The 21665-nt window shown below is 32.7% G+C and overlaps 1 protein-coding gene across 1 annotated transcript; it reads right to left on the bottom strand.

Annotated features, from left to right (window-relative positions):
- Positions 1-16032: 16032 nt before the first annotated feature.
- Positions 16033-21018, bottom strand: LOC139892258 (QWRF motif-containing protein 2-like). Its single transcript, XM_071875300.1, has 6 exons — positions 19418-21018; positions 18276-18395; positions 18039-18155; positions 17848-17937; positions 17522-17629; positions 16033-16561 (listed from the first exon to the last, which is right to left on the bottom strand). Exons 1-6 carry the CDS (start codon positions 20777-20779, stop codon positions 16496-16498), a joined length of 1863 nt encoding a protein of 620 aa, XP_071731401.1. The 5' UTR covers positions 20780-21018; the 3' UTR covers positions 16033-16495.
- Between the last annotated feature and the right edge of the window lie 647 nt (positions 21019-21665).

The following is a 21665-nucleotide window of genomic DNA, read 5'->3' as shown; positions in this document are numbered from 1 at the left end:
CATATATCTTAAAGATCCAAGCTTTATGCTTCAAGATCTTCAAGAACACTTAAAGGTTCAAGCTTTCTAGCTTTGCAACGTTGTAACTTGTGTGAAATGGATCCAAGCTCTCTAGCTTAGGGTTCCATCACCTCATTTGACTTAGATTGTGCTATTACTTGTTGAATTAATGTAAAGTTTGTAACTTTAGTTGTTATTGTGAATTGAAATTGTGTTAAGACTAAGGATATGATGTAACCTTGGTTCATCATCCATCTAAGACTCATGAATGGAGTTGTGTTCTTACTTGGTCTTAACATATTGTGTATTTATGGTGAATCTTGGTCAAAAGTGATGCTAAACCATCAACGAGTTGTACACTTGAAGCTACAAGCATCAAGGATGAGAACCGTGATGAGCATCAAGCACCAAGAACCCCACCGGAGCACTTGTCCACTAATTTTCGTATCTGATCAGACCACTTGGGCTACTGTAAAGTTGATTTTCAGTTAGTTCGGTTCGATTATATGATTTTCCGTTTAGGCCTCGTCTTAATCCGAGTTACGGTTTAGGATTTATGGCCCTCCGATAGTCACTACACCCTATTAACGTTGTGCTAAAATTTCTGACCTACTCGCACTTAAACCGTCGCCACGGTCAAACGAAGACGAGTTAGGTTCTGAAAATTGGTCAGCTGTTAGGGGACTCATATACGGAGCGATAGCCCCTGACCATGCGTCTTTTCAATTTACGTAGAGGTCGTATCAGCTGACCGAAATCAGCCTATTGTTTCGATCTCTATTCTCGTCAAACTTACTTAGCTTTTGTGATGATGAATGATGATGATGATGACACTTAAACTTATTTTATGCACTATTAGAATTTATAGAGACAACCTACTGACCTAGTAACATTTGATTTAGGTTGACGACCTTTCAGACTGACTTACTACTTGCGTACTTTCATTACCGACTTTACCGCTTTTATCACTGTGAGTTATAGCATCCCTTTTTACCACTTTTACTATTTTTGGGACTGAGAATACATGCACTTTTTACGTTTTACGTGTTAGTCACGAGTACTTAAACTTTATATGTGTGTGGGTTATATAACGGCATAAACATTCCCTTTAGCACGGTAACGTTTAGTCATTGGTCTTTAAACCGGTGAACGCGAATCTTAGATATGGATCCATAGGGTTTGACATCCCCACTCGGGCTAGTCGCGCTAGTATTTAACGAGTGTTTAATACTCCGTGAACATACGCACTCGCCAAGTGTACTTTTAGGGGGTTATAAACGTTAAGTCTAGTTACCGGGTGCCCACGGTTATGCATATACTTTTCATACTGTTTTGATACGTTGTTTGCAGCACTGAAATCTCGTGGCCTATCTTACGTTACTATTACAACTTAAACTATAGCTCACCAACATTCGTGTTGACTTTTTAAGCGTGTATTTCTCAGGTGCCTAGAGGTTTATTGCTTCCGCTGTTACATTTGCTGTCATGCTGTTATTGAATTGCTGTTATGGACCTACTGTACTAGTTATCCGCTGCATTACTAGAGATGTCTCAAATTATGAAACCTATGTTTTGCATTCGTAATCTTATGTTATTTTGGAACAATGGTTTGTAATAAGTCTTATGACATGTTATCTTTGTAAAACGTTGTCTTTTTAATGAATGCAAATCGGTTTTAAAATAGCATGTAGTATTCAACCGTGTAAAGATCCTGTTGTTGACGAATCGTACACGATGGTTTTGTACGGGGCGTCACATCTTTTGTACAAACTGTTAATGGTGAAAATATTTTAACGGGTAGGTAATACCCGAGGAAATATTTAGTTTTCATATTAACATGTTATACTGTACATTCTTCCAATCTGATTCAACAGTCATTTACTATCCTACTTACATCCACAGATATACGTATCCGTTCACCGCAGAATAACCAATTTCATTCAATTTCATATTTGGAATTTGATCTGTCAGAATCCAACAAGTGGCATAATGAAAAAAACATTGGACAAAAATAAAATTTGTTAGAAACAAAGAAATTAATCATGAGAAAATTTTGTTAACAATTCACGCTAACAAAATCCTAGCTAACTGTTCCTAGCTAACTGTTAATTCCTTATTACATTTTATTATCGCAATTTATTTATCGCAGTTAATTTATCGCAATTTATATTCTCGCAATTTTATTTATCATCATTTAATTTCTGTTATTTATTTTACGCACTTTATTTATCGTCATTTAAATACTGTTATTTACGCATTTAAATATCGGGAAACGTATACAAGGTTTTGACATATCATATCGACGCATCTATATATATTATTTGGAATAACCATAGACACTCTATATGCAGTAATGCTGGAGTTAGCTATATAGGGTTGAGGTTGATTCTACAATAATATATATACTTTGAGTTGTGATCGAGTCTGAGACATGTACACGGGTCACGACACGTATTAATTAATTCGAATATTATATATTGCTAACTGTGGACTATCAACTGAGGACTACCAACATTGGACAATTAAAATGAATTAAAATATTGATTATAACATATGAAACTAAACAATTCTTCAAGTTTGCCAATTGATTTCATCTTAAACCTCATTTGAATCTTGACGATTACAATCTGCGTTCAAACCTTTCATGATTCTTGAAAACATCTCAATCGAGAAGATGAACCAATCGCACTTCATCTATGGAAGAAAAGATTGATGCATATAGTCATGCACCTGAAAAACACTCGGAACTTGAGTAAACGTTTAACTCGTATCTGTGCTAGCTCCTTTGGCGTTGTTATTACCGAAAATAACTTTGCAATTCTTTTTCAAATTAGCCAATTTTGTCACAGCTCCAGCAAGTCAACTTCGACTTTTCGTTCGAAACAACCTTATTATAACCTTGATATATATATACGTGCTCTTTTATTGTTACCAGTGAACCTTTTATATTCCACCATATTACCAGCAGACGTACCAACAACCTCATTGCTTCTTGGCTTAAATCTCTCTGATAAATCATTATATTTATTCATTGAAACCCTATCATATACTCATCCGCATCTTGTAACGAGAACTGTCATACCAATTACCGGGATCAGCAATCAGTACTTTGAAAACACACAGCATATCTACATCAACAGTTATATGTATAATATTTATCTTTTAGAATTATGATCTTTCATTCTGAAATTCTGAAAAGCACTCAGTCTACAAAACAATACATTAAACTTTGAAAAAGCTGAATGAAGCAGCAGAAAACTGTAGACAACCGTAAACGACCTTAATCATCGGAAGTTTGATGATAAAGAATAGTATGTTGGAAAAGCTCAGAAAAGTTGAAACTGGAAAATGGATGGATCTAACCACGAAGGAGACCAAGGACAAATACAAGGACCATACCCTATATTCAAAGAATCCAGGTAATTCTGGATCCGTTGAAATCTTTAGAGAATATCTTGCTCCGAAGTCATGTTAAAATCTTGAGAAAAATTTTTCTTCATCAACCTTCGAACTTGGAAATTCCAAAATATCATCATAAATATCTTCGATATTTCTGAGGATATTTTCATAAATATTCTCGTCCGAAATTATATACCTCTTCGTGCTTCCTGTGTTTCATTATATTGGAAACTTCTGTAAAATTTAAGTTTAATTTATGAATGAATTCTGGAGAAATGTAAAGAAATTGATGCATGAATTAGTATAATATAATGACACTTGATCAACGTGATTATATTACAGTAAGTCATGCTGAGTTTCTAATGGAACGTGATGATTCACATATCATACCGTCATCGTGTGCCATGTTACACGACTCTTACATTCTATCTAATCTATAAACATATCAAGAACATATTTTCTTGATAGTCCTATCATTTCTCTTGAATTTGGGTAACTTGACAAATCAAATCGTGCGATTACGTTCTTTAATGTTTAGAACATTAAGTCCATTCAAAGTTCCATAATTACGAATTCTGAACTGTTACTCACTTTACTAGAGATCGAGAGGATAATAAAAAGGCAAAGAGATCCAAAATATAAGAGAAAATATAAAGCCCAATAACAACACGGAAGTTACAAACTGTGGATATTAATACGAATAGCAATATAAAGACATGGTATAATTAAGAATAGTATCACCCCAAGGTGATAGTAGAAGTAAACAGATCTTTCTGGTGGAAGATTGAAAAGAAGGATGACAGAATTGATAATTAGGAAAATATCAAGGATTAGAACTTGATTAAACATTTTCATAATCTTTTGGATGTATGAACTAAGAAAGAAAGTATAGGAATGGTGAGGATAATGGAACGGAAGAGTTAATTTATAATGGAAGTATCAGACAAAGTAATCGAGGCAGATCACCGTATTTAATTATAGAGATCTTAATTTTCTTATTCGTCGAAGAATCAAATCTTTTAGATTTTGAAGATTTTCTTTAAATCCCTTTAATTCCGGTAATTCAACCTTGACTAGTCAAAAGTTATGATGAAACTTGTCTTTCTTCATTTCACTCTTTTGTGATAGCTTCACTTATACTCTTCGTGTAATCGAATTGTTTTATCCATATTACTCAACGATGGTAAAACTCTAATTTCCAACTCGTATGAGTCATGAAAACATATTTATTGTTAGCAATGACCATCCCAATCAAATTTCGGGACAAAATTTCTTTAACGGGTAGGTACTGTGACGACCCGGAAATTCCGACTAAATTTAAACTTAATCTTTATATGATTTCGACATGATAAGCAAAGTCTGTAATGTTGAGTCTCATAAATTTTGAACTGTTTGATTTATTCAGTTAACCTTTGACCGTTCTCGATGATTCACGAACAGTAGTTTATGATTTGATGTGTTTTTATACATATATATAATAACTTGCAAAAACATTAACAAAGTATTATTATTAAGTATCATTATTATAATTATTATCATCATTAATATTAATGTTAAGATTTTTATTTTTATTACTTATATTAAAAGTATCATTATTAATGTTTATATTTATATTTATTAATTATTAATAATATTATAAATTATAAAATCAGATAATTAGAATCGGTTAACCATCTTTATCAAACTGTCCCTTTCCTTATTCAATTCTCGTGATTTAATGTCGACCCTCCCCCCCCCCAAAAAAAATCATTGAAACTGCTTTCTATTCCTTTCATCAAACACATGTTTGATTATTATTATAATATATATTTTTTTCTTCTTACTCCTTAGCTGTAATATCACTGGCATCAATCGAATCTTAATATTACTTTTATTGAATTCTTGTGTGAATTAAATATATACTACACATTTGTATTACCTACAAAAACATCATCTATATCTTCTTCTTTGGTTCTTTCTTGTGAACCTCAAAACCACCACGAACCATAAACACTTTTCTTCTTCTTCTTCTTCCTTGGTGAATTTGCTCCATCAGCCCCTCGATGAACAACCTGCATCATATCATAACCACAACACCTTAAAACCTTCATCACTTTCATCAACCCTCACGAATATCGTCCACCACCACCATCTATATCTATATATACATAAGCATCTAGAGATATATACACATACATACGTACGGGTGATATATTGAATCACCACCACCCTAACTTTCTTCATCACCATTAGATGAACACCACTAGGGATCACTACGTATCCACCATAACCTATCACCATAGTCCCACTTCGATCACCAACACAACCGAGAATAACCAACCTCAATTCATTAACACCCATAGCAACCATCGTATAGCCTGCTGCACCTTTTGTACTCCTGCTACTGCTATAATTCTATCCAACCGGACCACCACAATACCGTCACCCACAGCCCTTTTTAAAACTGCTGTAACAGTAGCAAACAACACTACCTTCACACACCATCAACCCAATGAACATGTTGTTTTCTTTTGTAACCAAGACCACCATCAACCTTCTAACACCACTCACGGCTACCACCTCAATCCCTCCCTCCTGCTTCGATTTTCTATAATCACCACCAACACCATGACTAGATTACATCACAATCATACTGTTTTGTTACCGTCTATTATACTCTTTCTGTTACTACTCTCCAGATCACAAAAACCATCAAAGGTTACTGCTGCATACTGGTACCTGTTGCATTTAAAAACCGACATCTAGATCATCACAATCACCACGATAACCACCCTTTGGCTAGTCTACTTTAGCAATCATCTTCACCTTCGAAACAGCCCGTTATGTTGCTTCCTTCGAACAATCATGTAAACGGCTCCTATTCATGTTCCATGTCCGGATTATTTAAAAACCCACCACCACCGTGGTTTGACAACCCAAGAACCACCCCAAAATCAACCCACAATCGATGGGTCACCATGAAACATACAACCGAACCCCAACTCTTCTTCTTCTCTCTCTATACAAGACTCTTCCTGATAATTAAGACCCAGCACCATAACCATTAATCGTACAGGTATGCAATTACTATACTCGTTGAATTACTTCACTTCCTGATCGAATTTAAAACCCATTAAACATTATCAATTGAACCACCTTTATCATAACATAAACCGCCACATATTTCTGTTGTAAAACCACGCGAAAACCCCATCTGATACTTCGATTTGTTTCTGTTTTTAATTAAGTTTTACGCTACAACTGTAGCTATAACACTTCTGTTTCAAATAAAATATAGTGAATAAAGATGATGACCTGGTAATGAGCTGTAAAGTCGATGATCTTATTAAAGTAGTATCAAATTGGACGGTAATTTGTTTAATGCAATTATGATAAGAGATAATGGATGATGAAGTGATCATGATGAAATCATGATGAAGGCATACGTATATGTTTGTGTATCTAATTCGTGATACCAGGCCAAAAGAAAACCCATGTTTTGCAATTGGATCAGCCTGTTTTGGATTTTTACTGCAGTATGGGTCGATGCCCACTAGGCTATTAAATTAAAATCAGTTTATAATCGGCCCAATGCTCACTTAAACTATTTTCTTGTTTAACAACGTGTTATTGCTGCTGTGATTGGTTTTAAGCTCTGTTTGAGCAGACACGAAACAAATAAGAATGGTTGAGGTGAGTTTAACAATAAGTTTGATGATGATGGCATGAGTTGATAATGAAGGATGATAATGATATAGGCTTATAATGATACGTAAATAATGATAATGAGTTGCTATGATGTTATGGACATAAAATATGATTATGGTTATGAAGTTGATTAGAGGATGATTAAGATTATGATACATATGATTTTTGATAATGATAAAGATGATGGATGAAGAGAGTGATTAACGAAGAAGATGATAAACGGTTAGTATAAGTTAAGTAATTAAAAACGCGAGATGTTACAAAAGTAACAAACGTAGGAACGGTTAGGGATCGTGTCGTTGAACGAGAGGTCTCGGGTTCGAACCCGGGCAGTGGCGTATTATTTTTAAAGCCCCTTTTTCAAAGGTTGTACCCTTTATTATTATTATTATTATTATTATTATTATTATTATTATTATTATTATTATTATTATTATTATTATTATTATTATTATTATTATTATTATTATTATTATTAATTTTATTAATATGATTATTATTATTATTATCATAAGTATTAATATTAGTATTATTATTATTAGTATTATTATTATTATTATTATAGTTATTAATATGAATAATAGTATCATTGTCATTTTTAGTAAAATCATTATTTTCATTATTATTATTAGTGTTCTTTATTATTAAAATTAACATTTTTATTAAAAGTATCATTCTTATTAAAGTTATCAATTTATCATTTATATTAAAAGTGTCATTTTTAACTCTAATATCATTATTATTATTTTTATCATTTTTAAAATTATTTTAGTATTAATACAATTTTAACAAACAAAAGATATATATATACATATATATACATATATATACAAAAATATATTTAATACATATAACATAACCAAAGTAATATTTTTATTTTAAATATATAAAAAGAATATATGAAACATATAGGTTGTTAATATAAAAATGATATAACTAATAAATTTATATATATATAAATTTGTACGATTACAATTATGTGTGTTAATATATATACACAAATGATATAGGTTCGTGAATCCAAGGCCAACCCGGCGTTGTTCAAATGCTGTCATATGTATTTTTACTACAAAATACAGTATAGTGAGTTTCATTACTCCCTTTTTAAATGCTTTTGCAATATATATTTTTGGGACTGAGAATACATGCGCTTTTATAACTGTTTTATGAAATAGACACAAGTAATTGAAACTACATTATATGGGTGAATGATCGAAGCCGAATATGCCCCTTTTAGCTTGGTAGCTTAAGAATTAGGGAACAGACCCCCTAATATGTCCCGGAATGATGGGGATATTCTATATGCATCTTGTTAATGTCGGTTACCAGGTGTTCACCATATGAATGATATTTTTGTCTCTATGCATGGGACGTATATTTATGAGAACTAAAAATGAAAATCTTGTGGTCTATTAAAATGATGAAAATGCTCGTTTATGATAAACTAATGAACTCACCAACCTTTTGGTTGACACTTTAAAGCATGTTTATTCTCAGGTATTAAAGAAATTTTCCGTTGTGCATTTGCTCATTCTAGAGATATTACTTGGAGTTATTCATGACATATTTCAAAAGACGTTGCATTCGAGTCGTTGAGTTCATCAAGATTATTATTAAGTCAATTATAGTTGTATATATTATGAAATGGTATGCATGCCGTCAACTTTCGATGTAAATGAAAGTTTGTCTTTTAAAAACGAATGCAATGTCTGTAAAATGTATCATATAGAGGTCAAGTACCTCGCGATGTAATCATATGTTATTGTATTCATCCTTTTGGATTAGGACGGGTCGTCTCATTTATAGTCGGAAATATAGATTACAAGTCGTTTTTGTAAGAGGTAGTCATTTCAGTCGAAAGAACGACGTCTTGATGACCATTTTGAAAAACATACTTCCACTTTGAGTTTAACCATGATTTTTGGATATAGTTTCATGTTCATAAGAAATATCATTTTACCAGAAGAACAACTTTTAAATCAAAGTTTATCATAGCTTTTAATTATCTAACCCAAAACAGCCCCCGGTTTTACTACGACGGCGTATGTCCAGTTTTACGGTGTTCTTCGTGTTTCCAGGTTTTAAATCATTAAGTTAGCATATCATGTAGATATAGAACATGTGTTTAGTTGATTTTAAAAGTTAAGTTAGAAGGATTAACTTTATTTGCAAACAAGTTTAGAATTAACTAAACTATGTTCTAGTGATTACAAGTTCAATTCTTCGAATAAGATAGTTATATATATATATATATATATATATATATATATATATATATATATATATATATATATATATATATATATATATATATATATATATATATATTTATATATATATCGAATGATGTTATGAACATCATTACTACCTCAAGTATAGTAGGTAAACCTACTGGAAGTGTCAAGAAATGATCTAGCTTCAAAGGATCTTGGATGGCTTGAAAGTTCTTGAAGTAGAATCATGACACGAAAACAAGTTCAAGTAAGATTTCCACTCGAATTAAGATTGTTAAAGTTATAGAAATTGAACCAAAGTTTGAATATGAGTATTACCTTGAATTAGAGAGATAACCTACTATAAATAACAAAGGTTTCTTGATCCTATATGATTGCTTGGAATGAATTAGAAAGCTTGGAAGTAGACTTGCAAACATGAAAGTGTTCTTGATGTGTTCTTGAGTAGTTATTTTGTATGTTGATCTAGGTTAACTAGATTGAGCTAGATTGTGAAGAAAATGATGAAGAACACTTAGAACAATATGAGAGAACTTGAGAGATAGTACTTTGATGCATGAAAGTTAGAATCAAAATGTGTTTGTGTGTGTTGAAATTCACGTGAATATGCCTTGTGATATAGGCTCCATTAGTTTGATTTTTAGTGTAATCATTCATGCTAGTTGCCAAATTGGTTGGTTCCACATGTTGGTTAATCATTTAGGGCTGCTAAAGATCTGATAATTGAGTGTATATACCAATAGTATATACATCTAGAAGCTGGGTATTGTACGAGTACGAATACGGATGAATACGAGTAGAATTGTTGATGAAAACGAATGAGAATGTAGTTGTGACCAACTTTGATAAGTATGAGTGTTTTGATTTGTGTCTTGAAGTCTTCCAAAAGTGTATTAATACATCTTAATACACTACATGTATATACATTTTAACTGAGTCGTTAAGTCATCGTTAGTCGTTACATGTAAGTGTTGTTTTGAAACCTTTAAGTTAACGATCTCATTTAATGTAGTTAACCCATTGTTTATTATATCTAATGAGATGTTAAATTATCATATTACGATGATAACATGGTGTATGAATATATCTTAATACGATATATACATATTAAAACGTCGTTACAACGATAATCGTTACATATGTAACTTGTTTCGAAATCCTTACGTTAGTAGTCTTGTTTTTACATATGTAGTTTATTGTTAATATAGTTAATGATATATTTAATTATCATTTTATCATATTAAACATGGTGTATTAATATCTTAATATGATACATATGTATTTAGTAAGACGTTGTTATAACGATAGTCGTTATATATATCGTTTCGAGTTTCTTAGTCCAATAGTCTCATTTTATGTATATAAATCATTGTTAATATACTTGTTGAGATACTTACTTATCATAATATCATGTTATATATATATATATATATATATATATATATATATATATATATATATATATATATATATATATATATATATATATATATCATGTCGTTTTTACAAGTTTTAACGTTCGTGAATCGCCGGTCAATTTGGGTGGTCAATTATCTACATAAACTCATTTTAATTTAATCAAGTCTTAACAAGTTTGATTACTTAACATGTTGGAAACATTTAATCATGTAAATATGAATCTCATATAATATATAATCATGGAAAAGTTCGGGTCACTACAATAAGATATGGAAATTTGATAGTATGTTTAAAAATCCTACTGTTTGAATCAATATATCAATACATATATAAATATAAATATATATAAAGTGAAAGTTATACCTCTTACGATTCAGTATATGATGAAGATGATATAATTATATATTTTTCACCTTCGATCCTTTAATTAGTGACTTGTGATTTCTCATATAACCTTGATTATATGAAGCTCTTCGTGCTGATAACGTGTTAAGATTCAATAATTTATAATTACCTTTGGATTAAGTTTACTACATAATACTTGAATATAAAAGAGTAGTAATGGATGGAGATAGAAAGATATATTATATATATATATATATATATATATATATATGAATGGGTGCAATCACTGATTACATTTGCTTGCATATATATATATATACTACGAATATTTACTATTGTGAATTAGAAAAAATTGGCATTCATCCTGTACATTCACGGACTTTTATCCACTTCAATTATTGTCCACTTGCTTGAATTATTGATAGATATATAACATTCTTGTGGTTATTAACAAGTTATTATTAAATAATGCTTGTATTAAAATCTTAAACATAACTATTAGTTATATGAGTTATTATGATATAGTTAGATAACTAGTCCGGACCGGCCCGCGCGTTGCGGCTGGGGCTTTCGGGCTGCGTATTTATATTTAACGTAGCGTTGTGTATTTACAGAGGGGAACACGGCCCATGTGTGAAGTACCGTTTTAGATGTCGTTGTGTTAAACGTTTTTTAAAAAGTATCCGTTTCGAACGTAGTTAGTTTTGTTTTCTTCAATAAATTTTTTCGAGTGTAACGTTGCTGTCGAAAAAATTTAACTCGCGGCTAACATAAAGATACGGGTTGTCGTTGTGTTTAGCGTTTTTTAAAAAGTGTCCCTTTCGAACGTGGTTAGTTTCGTTTTGTTCATAAATTAATTCGATTCTGACGCTGTCGTAGAAAAAATTTAACTCGTGGCGAGCGGGAAGATACGGGCTGTCGTTGTGTTTAGCGTTTTTTTAAAAATTGTCCGTTTCGCGTATAGTTAGTCTCGTTGGGTTCGTAAGATTTTTCCGAGTTGAACGGTGGTCTCGGAAAAATTAAACTCGCACCGAGCGAGAAGATATGGTCCGTTATAAATTCGGGTGGAATTACCTTTTTTATTTTAATAAAATTATATATTTTCACTTTCAACCCCTGAAAAAGTGTAAATTTGAGGGACCGTTGTGTAAATATAGCCGAAATTGAGGGACCGTTTGAAAGTTGAACGCAAACTCAAAACGATAATACAATATAATCTAAACTACACACATCTCTACCACATTTAGTATGTAAGAGTTAATAATAATAATTAGATACTTCATATCATATCATATTACATTACAAATATTATCATTAGACTACATCCAATTAACTGTTCAACATTCTTTATTTCAAAAGGGCATGTGCATCATTCTACACGATGAATATTTATTCTCCACCGACTCTTCAAACCTTACATAGCGAATACAATCCAGAGGTTTCTGGCGAGTTCTTCAGCCTCCATCGCCACTAAGCATCGTCACCATCGCCATTAACCACCGCCATTAATACCATCACCTCCATCACCACAAACACGATTTCCAGGATGCTTTGTTGCAATGCTTTCTCTCGATGCTTTGTTATCATAAAAGTAACAATTATGCATACATATTATTATATATCTTTTTTTTTTATCTATTATAACAAAACTTTAATTACATCACTTTTGTTTTAAGAATCCTACATGGCAAACCCTCCCCCATTAGATGAGAAATTTTCCTTTTATCTTAGCCGTCTAAAAAAAATATCACGTTACTTCCGTCTATTGTACGTCACACTAAATAACATACACGTTAATCAGGATTGGGTCACTAACTAAACCATGTAATATAAATGAGACTTGTTTAGGTTCACGAGTTTTTCAAGCTTAATATAAGATGCTCGATCTCAAGCTCGTTTATTAACGACCTGCAAGATTTGTTCAAGCTCGAGTTCGAGCACATTTAAGCTTCGCTCGAATCGAACTTTTAACTAGCCGAGCTCAAAAAGTTCGTGATATCTCGACTTAGTTACAACCTTAGCACGGTTCTTTAAAGCGTCGAATATGAGAATTTATACAACGATATATACAACATGTCAGATACGATAATTTATTTCAAAAAAAAAAAAAAAAAAAAAAATTCAAATCGGTTCATAACTATTAACAAACCATTTTCCTTCAATAACACCGAGTATTATTATATCATTCACAATTTACACAACATATCAATCAGAGTCCTCTATTGAATAACCTGAGTATATATAATAGTATTTGTAAGTCTGAAGTCTTAGGTGCTGTTTATTTTTTAAGATGTTTTTGCCCGGAATAAATAAGATGTGGTCTATAGGTATACATGTTGAATATTGAAGACTGTTTGTTTTCATGTCTACAAAATAACTTAAACATGTTTGCAGCACTTAGAAACACATTCCTAAGTTTGCGAGTTTGCAGATATAATAAAATATTATTTAATCTTAAGTCTTTAGAAAAATAAATTGTATAAAACCAAACTAAGCCAAAGCTCGAAAAACAATACTGAAAATCAAACGACACCTTAGTAACAATCGCCTGCTTTGCATGCAAATAACCCATCAACGAATGATCATTCTTAAAATAACTATTGTATTAAAATAAACATGAGATAGTATTCACGTATTTCGAGCCTTCATATACATTCTCCCAGTTCTCATAACACCGAATAACCGTATTCTACCGAAGTTATCGCATAAAATCAAACTAAGCCAAAGCTCGAAAGACAATACGTTAATAGTATAATGAAAATGAAAATCATAAGCATTACAAAAATCATAAGCAATGTAATGCTTGAAATACCAAAGTGTTATTAGTGTAACAATATTAAAATACCTATGAATTTTGAATTGGCGAGTTCAAGTTCAAATAGTCATATACAAATGCTCAAAATACCAAAATGTCATTGAAATACTAATTTTAATTGTATTGTCAAAATATATGTTAGTCGGCACCAGTAATATTTCATTAACTTTTATATAAACCGGAGATATATCGGGTCGCGCGTTGCGATGGTCAAGTTTGGTGTGTTTTTATTATGATTCTAATGAAAGTACGTTTCATAAACTATATATACATAGATAAAAAGTTAACCAAGTGAACATTGCGGCACACATTGCTTTGGTAACTCGATTATGCAAAAAATTCACTAAACCATTGTATAGTCATTTCAGCAAGATAAGAGTACTCCGAGTGGTGATCATGTATATTTAATATTATGATATTATATTTGTATGTTAAGAAATAATATAGGGACCTAAACTGTAAATTTAAATCACTTTTATGCTTATTGCTAAAAACAAAAGTCCGTTGGTAGTGTTTGGAAGCTCATTGTTGAATATAATTCGTCACATTTAGTTCACAAAATTATTTCGAGTTCAACGGTAATGACGGAGAAACCTAACTCTGGACAAACAAAAAGATAAATCCTTGTTTAATAGTTCTTCCATTATATAAAAAGTTTACATTTTTATATCCCTTGAAGTTTTGAAAATTTTGGTCTGATTTTGTTTAATATAACATTATTTTCCTTATTGGCATAAGTTAAAAGTGTTTATTGAAAACAATTGAATTGTAAAATGCTATAAAATTTTAAAAATATTAATTTAATTTTAGTTAAGGTGTAATAAAGGAAATTAAAGAATTTGTTAAATAAATAAAAATATATATATTTGATTGGAAACTTTAATATTCATTGAATTGCAGATGTGTTGATTGAGATACAAAGGCTATAAAAGTTAAGTTTCTGATTACTTAGATATAAAAGGTTGGAGGTATAAAAGTTAACTTTTAACTTATGCCAATAAAGAAAGGGTTTAAGCTATTCAACAGTCATATATTTTTCTTTCAGTGTAGACTATATATTTCAATAAATACTAACGTATGTCACGTATTTTCAAAAAGTATATCGATGTAAACAACATGTAACTTGTTACTGACTAAACATGTCAACTTTTGTTTACATCGATACACTTTTTGAAAATATGTGACCTACAATAGTATTTTTTGAGGTATATAACCTACACTGGAACCAAAAAAGTATATGGCTATTGAGCAGCTTAAATCCTTCAGAAAAATCCGGCAGAAGCTATGGTAGTCCATGGCGGTTTATGGTGGTGCAAATCGAAAACACCTCAAAACTTGACCAAACCTCATCAAAATTTGCAGTTAGCTGCGTTAGATCATTCTAAACATATACCCATTGATGGACCTCGATAAACATCAATAGATTTAGAGTTTTTCATCATTATGCGAAGAACGTGACTGATTTGGTCTCCAAATTAATCTAGAGCGATTTAGAGAAAAGTAAAAATACAGAAGTTGCAAATTTATAGATTCTAACTCTCTAAATCGAGATCGAATTTGGAGGTCAAACAACGTGTCAAAAAGTCAACTGAATTTTCACAATTCAAATTAGAAGATTACAGGTGATTTCAGGTTAAGAAGATGATTTTCGAGTATTCTATAAAGGATTGCAAGCAATTTTCGTATTGGATTCATCTCCTAAAAAGCAACATATCTCGATTTCAATTTTTGGTGTTCTTTATATTCATCGTGACTGTTCTTCATCAAATTCAATAATTGAGGGATGTTTCTGGCACAAATTACAGTGATCGAGTGTTGTTAACATGATTTACTATACTTTTCATGAATGAATCATTAGCTAACAAAATCCAAATCGCATAATTAATTTTTGGTGTTCTTGACAAAAAATTGCTACAGGTTAACAAGTTATAATGATTTATATTAACACATAATTTTAATGTATATAACCTAAGCCAATAACCTATAGTATATAATACTCTGTAGTATTTTTTTTGGATATATGACCTATATTGAAAAAAAAAAAAAAATATGACTATTGAGTAGCATTAAGCCATAAGGAAAATAATGTTATATATATATATATATATATATATATTTTTTTTTTTGGTAAAAGTAAAGTGTCTTATTATTTGCTTTAATTATTTCTTGAACACTATATGAGTATTCTTCCAATATAAGACTTAAATTGGAAGTGAGGAGAAGAAACTTTTGCTCAAGGCAAATATCAATATCCAGAGTCCATATGTACATATATATTTTCTATCCTACTCAGAAACCATGGATATTGGATATACGTAATTAAAAGGTGAGAAACATGGCGACCTTACGAACTCCAACGCTGTGCATATACACGACATCACACAGCCACATCCACATCCACATCCACATCCACATCATCAAGAACGTCAAATGTAATGCACTCTTCAACAAAAACCTCATGAAAAATAACAACTAGTAGATACTCGCCAAGAATTCAGTCAGCACCATGGTGAAGGGGCAAAAGTTGGAATTTCCAGTATGGTTGGTGTTAGCAAATTTTGCAGTATTCAGTCAAAGAAGGGGAGGGAGATGAGCTTTACAGTTGGGTTGGAGGTAGGCGTTGGAGTTGTAATATGTGCGTCCTCAGGCTACAGTCCTGCACCTGTTTTCATTCAACTAAATGTTAGTTCATGTATGTAAACATTATAAGGAGTAATAGTTATCTGTATAATAAAAAATGCCAGAGTTGTAATATTTGTACTATCAGGATTTCTTATTAGACTAAATGGCTAACGTTTTCCCTGTGAAGGGGAATATTATTTTTACTCACATATACGCGGCCTATCCGGGTTTTCTTAGACTATGATTACATATAACATTTTAAATAGGCTAGTGTTCCAAAAAAAAAAAATAGGCTAGTCTGGTGACTAGCCCGACCTGATTTAGAGAAAAACGCTGAAAAAGTCGGTCACGGTTAAAGTTGGGAAAAATCGGTCAAAAAGTTTAATATGCTTTTTAATTAGGGTTTGGCTCATTTGTGTCGGGGCTGCTCTTTTTCTGAAATATCAGCAAAGGATCTATAATTAACTAGTTACATTTATTAATAAAAGCCAAACTTAGTCAACAACGCCCGACTAGTCCCCGACTTCAACGGCAAGTCCTTCAAGGTCCCGACCGACTAATCCATCTAGCAACTTCTACAACTGTGTTATCAGCTATTGGTGCCATTTGATATACACGGTGTATAAAAATAGAAGAGAATTTGAAAAAAAACTAACACAAACTATACAATTCGCAAAGTTTGATATTTTGAAATAACGATCAAACAAAAGAACTCACAGCCCCTGTTTCTTCAGATCTATTTCATTTTTAAAAATAGTAAAGCATGAGATAGTGTACTATATATGTAGGTGAGTGCAATCCCACAGGTTAGCAACTATTTGGTCCAAATACCCTTAAAAAAAATGATAAAAACACATCCTGTCATTTTGTGCGTTGGAGTTGGAGGACAATGAAAGTAAGAGTTGGTTCAAAACTATAAACTCAGTCGTTAACTGTAATGAAATTTAATTCAGTGTTTATTATGTAAACTTTCAAAGAAAAATTGACCTTTAATGCTTACCTCCATGTGTGTCAATATTGACAGAAGATCTTTGCACTGATTAATCGAAGAACGTTCCTTTGTTGTTGTGCTTGCAAGTTCAGATGCCAATGCATTCACATGTTCCACCTGTTAAAAAAATAAAATATGGTTTCAAAATAAAAATAGGGATATGAATGATCGGTATCATATGATACATAAATTCGTAATGGAGAATGCATTTTTATAGTATCGCAACATACAATACAAATATGCATTGTAAGTTGAATTTCTTTATGCAGTCTACTTTAGAAACATAAAACATTGCATGTTAAGATTTACAGGAGAAACAAGAAGTCAGCATATACCCTCATTATTAAAGAGCCTATTAAGGATGACATTTGCAGCATCATATCAGCCGCCGAACGAATAGCATCTTTCAAACTTCGAACATCAGCCTATAAAAGTAACAAAGGTTATTGGTAGTTATTAACAGATTTTAAAGCAGCAACATTAAACATAGTAGACTTATATCCTTTTATCAGCATTTAGCCTCTACCTTTGCACCATCAACAAGAGGAAGACGAAGAATGCTGGACTCTAACGAGTCAATAGTCCCAGACAAAGACACAGTGTGGTCCCTCTCAACTTGTTCCCACACCTTCAAATACGGTATCTGCATTTAGATACAATCATAAGAGTCTGATAACTAACGAATACTCTAATGATCTGTTGAACTAGCATGACCTTTATCTACTCAGAATAAATCATGAACAAAAATGAATCACATTCTTGCCTGGTTCTTGAGGACAGTGTGCAACTTCATATCCTGTCTCAGCTGTAGTATCTCAATTTGTTTTAATATGACAGACTGTCGCATTTTTGAAGTAGTCACCCATGAATTGTATAGACTTTTCTGAAATAAATTTTACCATTAGACAACAACGTACATAAATAAATATATAATATAATATAATTAAATAAATAAATAAAAGGCACATAAGAATAGTCAAAACTTCGACTAACAGAATTACCATAAAGAATTTCACCAACTGGAAACACATGAAGGCATCATGACGTAAGGCCATACATAACAGCATTAAAAGGAAACTAGTTGCACATGTAATAACGTACCTAAGTGTTTATAGGGATAGGACAGACCACAGCTCAAAATATATATACTGAATTGGCTTCATACTAGATGCATTCAATCTCAAATTAAATACATAAAATTATACAAATATGGAGAGAGATCCAAAAATAATTACCAACAGTTAATGCCGACTGTCATACTTAACTCTTCTTCCAGCATTATTACCACTACAACCTACTGCCATAATTGTCAGCTACTATTTACACAAGTAACATGACATTCTTAAAAGGACAGCCTAGCACAATACATAATAACAAAAATCAAATTACAATTCCATAATGGACAATAACTTATACTTCATTGTACTACCACTACAACTAAGAAGCAAATCTGGGACCGCCAGATATACCATAAGCAAGTAACACAATGAGATTCTTGCAAACATCCCCTGCATTTAACTTTCAGCCTTAGCTCTTAAGTAGCCATGTATCATGAATTCATAATTGACATATGTACTAGAAAACAAGTAAATTAAAGAAATATCCTACTATTTCAGTTGATCATCAAAAACTTAGTTCATTGTCCATACACTCAATTTCATTTACCAAAGTTTAAAATAGCTTAACTAGAAATCACAAATCCCATACAACATCAACCTAGAAACATGTAGTTTACAAACAAGCATCAGCAAATGATGCATAACAAAGAGACCTGTAAAAATACTTATATAACTGATGTGAGGTGTGTGCTATCACTTTCAGAGGTATCAAGCTAACTACAGCAGAGAAGCACGCACTAGCAAATTCCATTACGCATACAGAAAACTAAATTTAAGTAGACATTACCTGGGCAGCTGCCCTCTGGGCCAACATTGCAGCATCTGCTCTTGCATTTGCAAAACGCCATTGCAAGTATTTGTTGTGTAACAACCTCAAGACATGTGCATCAGCAATTGCATTATCACCTACCTTCCTCCTCCTAGTTTCATCAACAAAGCGAAGAATCGAAGGTGTGTTGCCCAAATTAGTGTCACACCCTATTGTACCCCGTGTTCTTATTGGACTAGCAATACCCCTTGATGTAGATGAGGCAGAAGCAAACAACCTACTCTTGCTTGGGGAAGCGGATCGAACAGCTCCTCTAACTGGAGAAGGCGACAATCCTCGTGGTGATTGTGCTGGACCATCTTTTAGATATCTATAGCCTGAAGTCGGCTTACAATTTTGAGACAATGGAGGTGAAACAGGCTCAGGCTGTACCCTCCTGAGGCGATTCACAGTTTCCTGCCTATATCTAGCTGGCACCACAATGGCTCGAGGCGTCGTACCTCGAATGGTACTACCAGATGAAACACTCTCAACATCTGAAATAGTCCTATCAGAATTATCACAATCACTAACAAGCCTATCAACACTTCTATTAACTTCTACAATTTCAGGTTTATTAGGTCTCAAATTCGTCTCACGGATCATAGACTTCTGTAAAGCCCTAACAGCAGTTGCGGTTCCAGATCCACTCAAAGTCATATTCTCATTCGTAAAATCAACACTCCTTGTCATAGAAATCCCCTGCCGTGATCTGGCAGGCCACCGTTGTTGATCGATCGTCTTCAGATTCCCTAACTTCCTAACCGGCGTTACAGGCCTCCTGTCTGGAGTACAATTCCTCGATCCGTTCCTATACGGCGGTGGCTTCTCTGTCTTAGTCGCCGGAACCGCATACGACTCACCTTGAAACGAAACTGACAAACTCCTGGCCGGTATCGACGTCAACATCTTCGCTGCCGCAGAGACCTCACCTCTCCGAGGCGTTGCAGGACGACGTCGTTCGGCTGACTGAGCTCTCTTATTACTCGCCGTCGACGACGGATTAGGCGTCATCAAATTCGTTGAAGAATTCAACGGCGACGGAAACCGTCGTCGCGGCGTACAAAACGAATTCGAAGACGACGTCGTAGTAGTAGTTGAAGAAAACGAAGAAGACGATGACGTTGACGTCATCGTAGTTGAAACAGACGAAGAAGAAACAGTAGACGAAACATACCGTGACGTAACAACATCTTTCGCTTTTGGTCGACGTGGCAGTAACGACGAAGGTCCATTGTTATCAGCTTCAGAAGGTAACAATGGTGAACGTTTTGGTTTCGCCGGTAACGGAGCACGTGATGCTACCTTAGGGTTTGGTGTAGAAGAGATGCTAGCCACCATTATATTTGCATCGTCTGAACAAAATTGACAGTTATAAACCCTAGTTGTTCTTAATAAAACTCAATATTAACATCATTTCAGATCAAATTATGTTATAAATTGCAGAAGTGAATGTAATAATGGAATTAATGTGTGGAATTTAGGTGTAACTGAATTCTGAGGTGAGAGTGATAGTAGGGGGAAATGGCCGTTACTGTTCATCGGCGAGGAAATATCGTTGGAAGAAAGGGGGAGTTGTATATGTATGAGCATAACTGTCCTCCTTGTGAGTAACGAGCACGTGTGTACGTAAGCGTGATTTTACCAAATACTCCGTTATACTCCGTATAATTGTTTTGTTCTCTCTATTTATTTAATTATCAATTAAACAGTCACCAAAATAACTTTAAATAATAAAAATTATTAAAAATTTGTCTAATTTAATTGGGTGAGTATATTAGTATTGAACTATTGATATAAACGAGTTTTGTATTGTATCCATAAACTTAGTTTGATATCGATACTTCTATCTATCAGTACAGTAACAAAAAAGGTTCAACACGCGTTTGATGTCAAACTGTGTACCAATTTTTTTTTAAAGCTTTTATTTTCTTTTAAGAAATTCATATTTAATAAAATGTTTCGTTTTGTTAAACGAACTTAAAACTTTAGACAGAAAAAAGGACAAAAAGCTACTAGAACCAACTTTGATAGAAAAAATTTATTCGCTTTGTCATTTTACTATTTATTTTAGCAGTTTCAACTATTCTACCGAACACCTAAATAGGTGTAAAAAGCTAAAAGTTATCAAATACCAACTACAAACTACCACTTAACAGCTACATGCTTCTAGCTGTTAGGTGTGTGTGACATACCAATTTTAAAAGTCTAAGATGGCTCAAAGGAG

The sequence above is a fragment of the Rutidosis leptorrhynchoides genome, chromosome 2, assembly GCF_046630445.1.
Source record: "Rutidosis leptorrhynchoides isolate AG116_Rl617_1_P2 chromosome 2, CSIRO_AGI_Rlap_v1, whole genome shotgun sequence".
Lineage (NCBI taxonomy): Eukaryota > Viridiplantae > Streptophyta > Magnoliopsida > Asterales > Asteraceae > Rutidosis > Rutidosis leptorrhynchoides.
The sequence above is the reverse complement of the archived record's forward strand: the minus strand, read 5'-3'. Positions and strand labels throughout refer to the sequence as shown.

Bases quoted from the DNA above. Each gene is read 5' to 3' on its own strand.
- LOC139892258 (XM_071875300.1), bottom strand. From the start codon at position 20,779: ATGGTGGCTAGCATCTCTTCTACACCAAACCCTAAGGTAGCATCACGT. The intron at 18,396-19,417 runs GTAATGTCTACT...AATTTATTTCAG, and splicing joins CCCAGAGGGCAGCTGCCCAG to AAAAGTCTATACAATTCATG. The intron at 17,630-17,847 runs GTATATGCTGAC...TTTTTTTAACAG, and splicing joins TAGGCTCTTTAATAATGAGG to GTGGAACATGTGAATGCATT.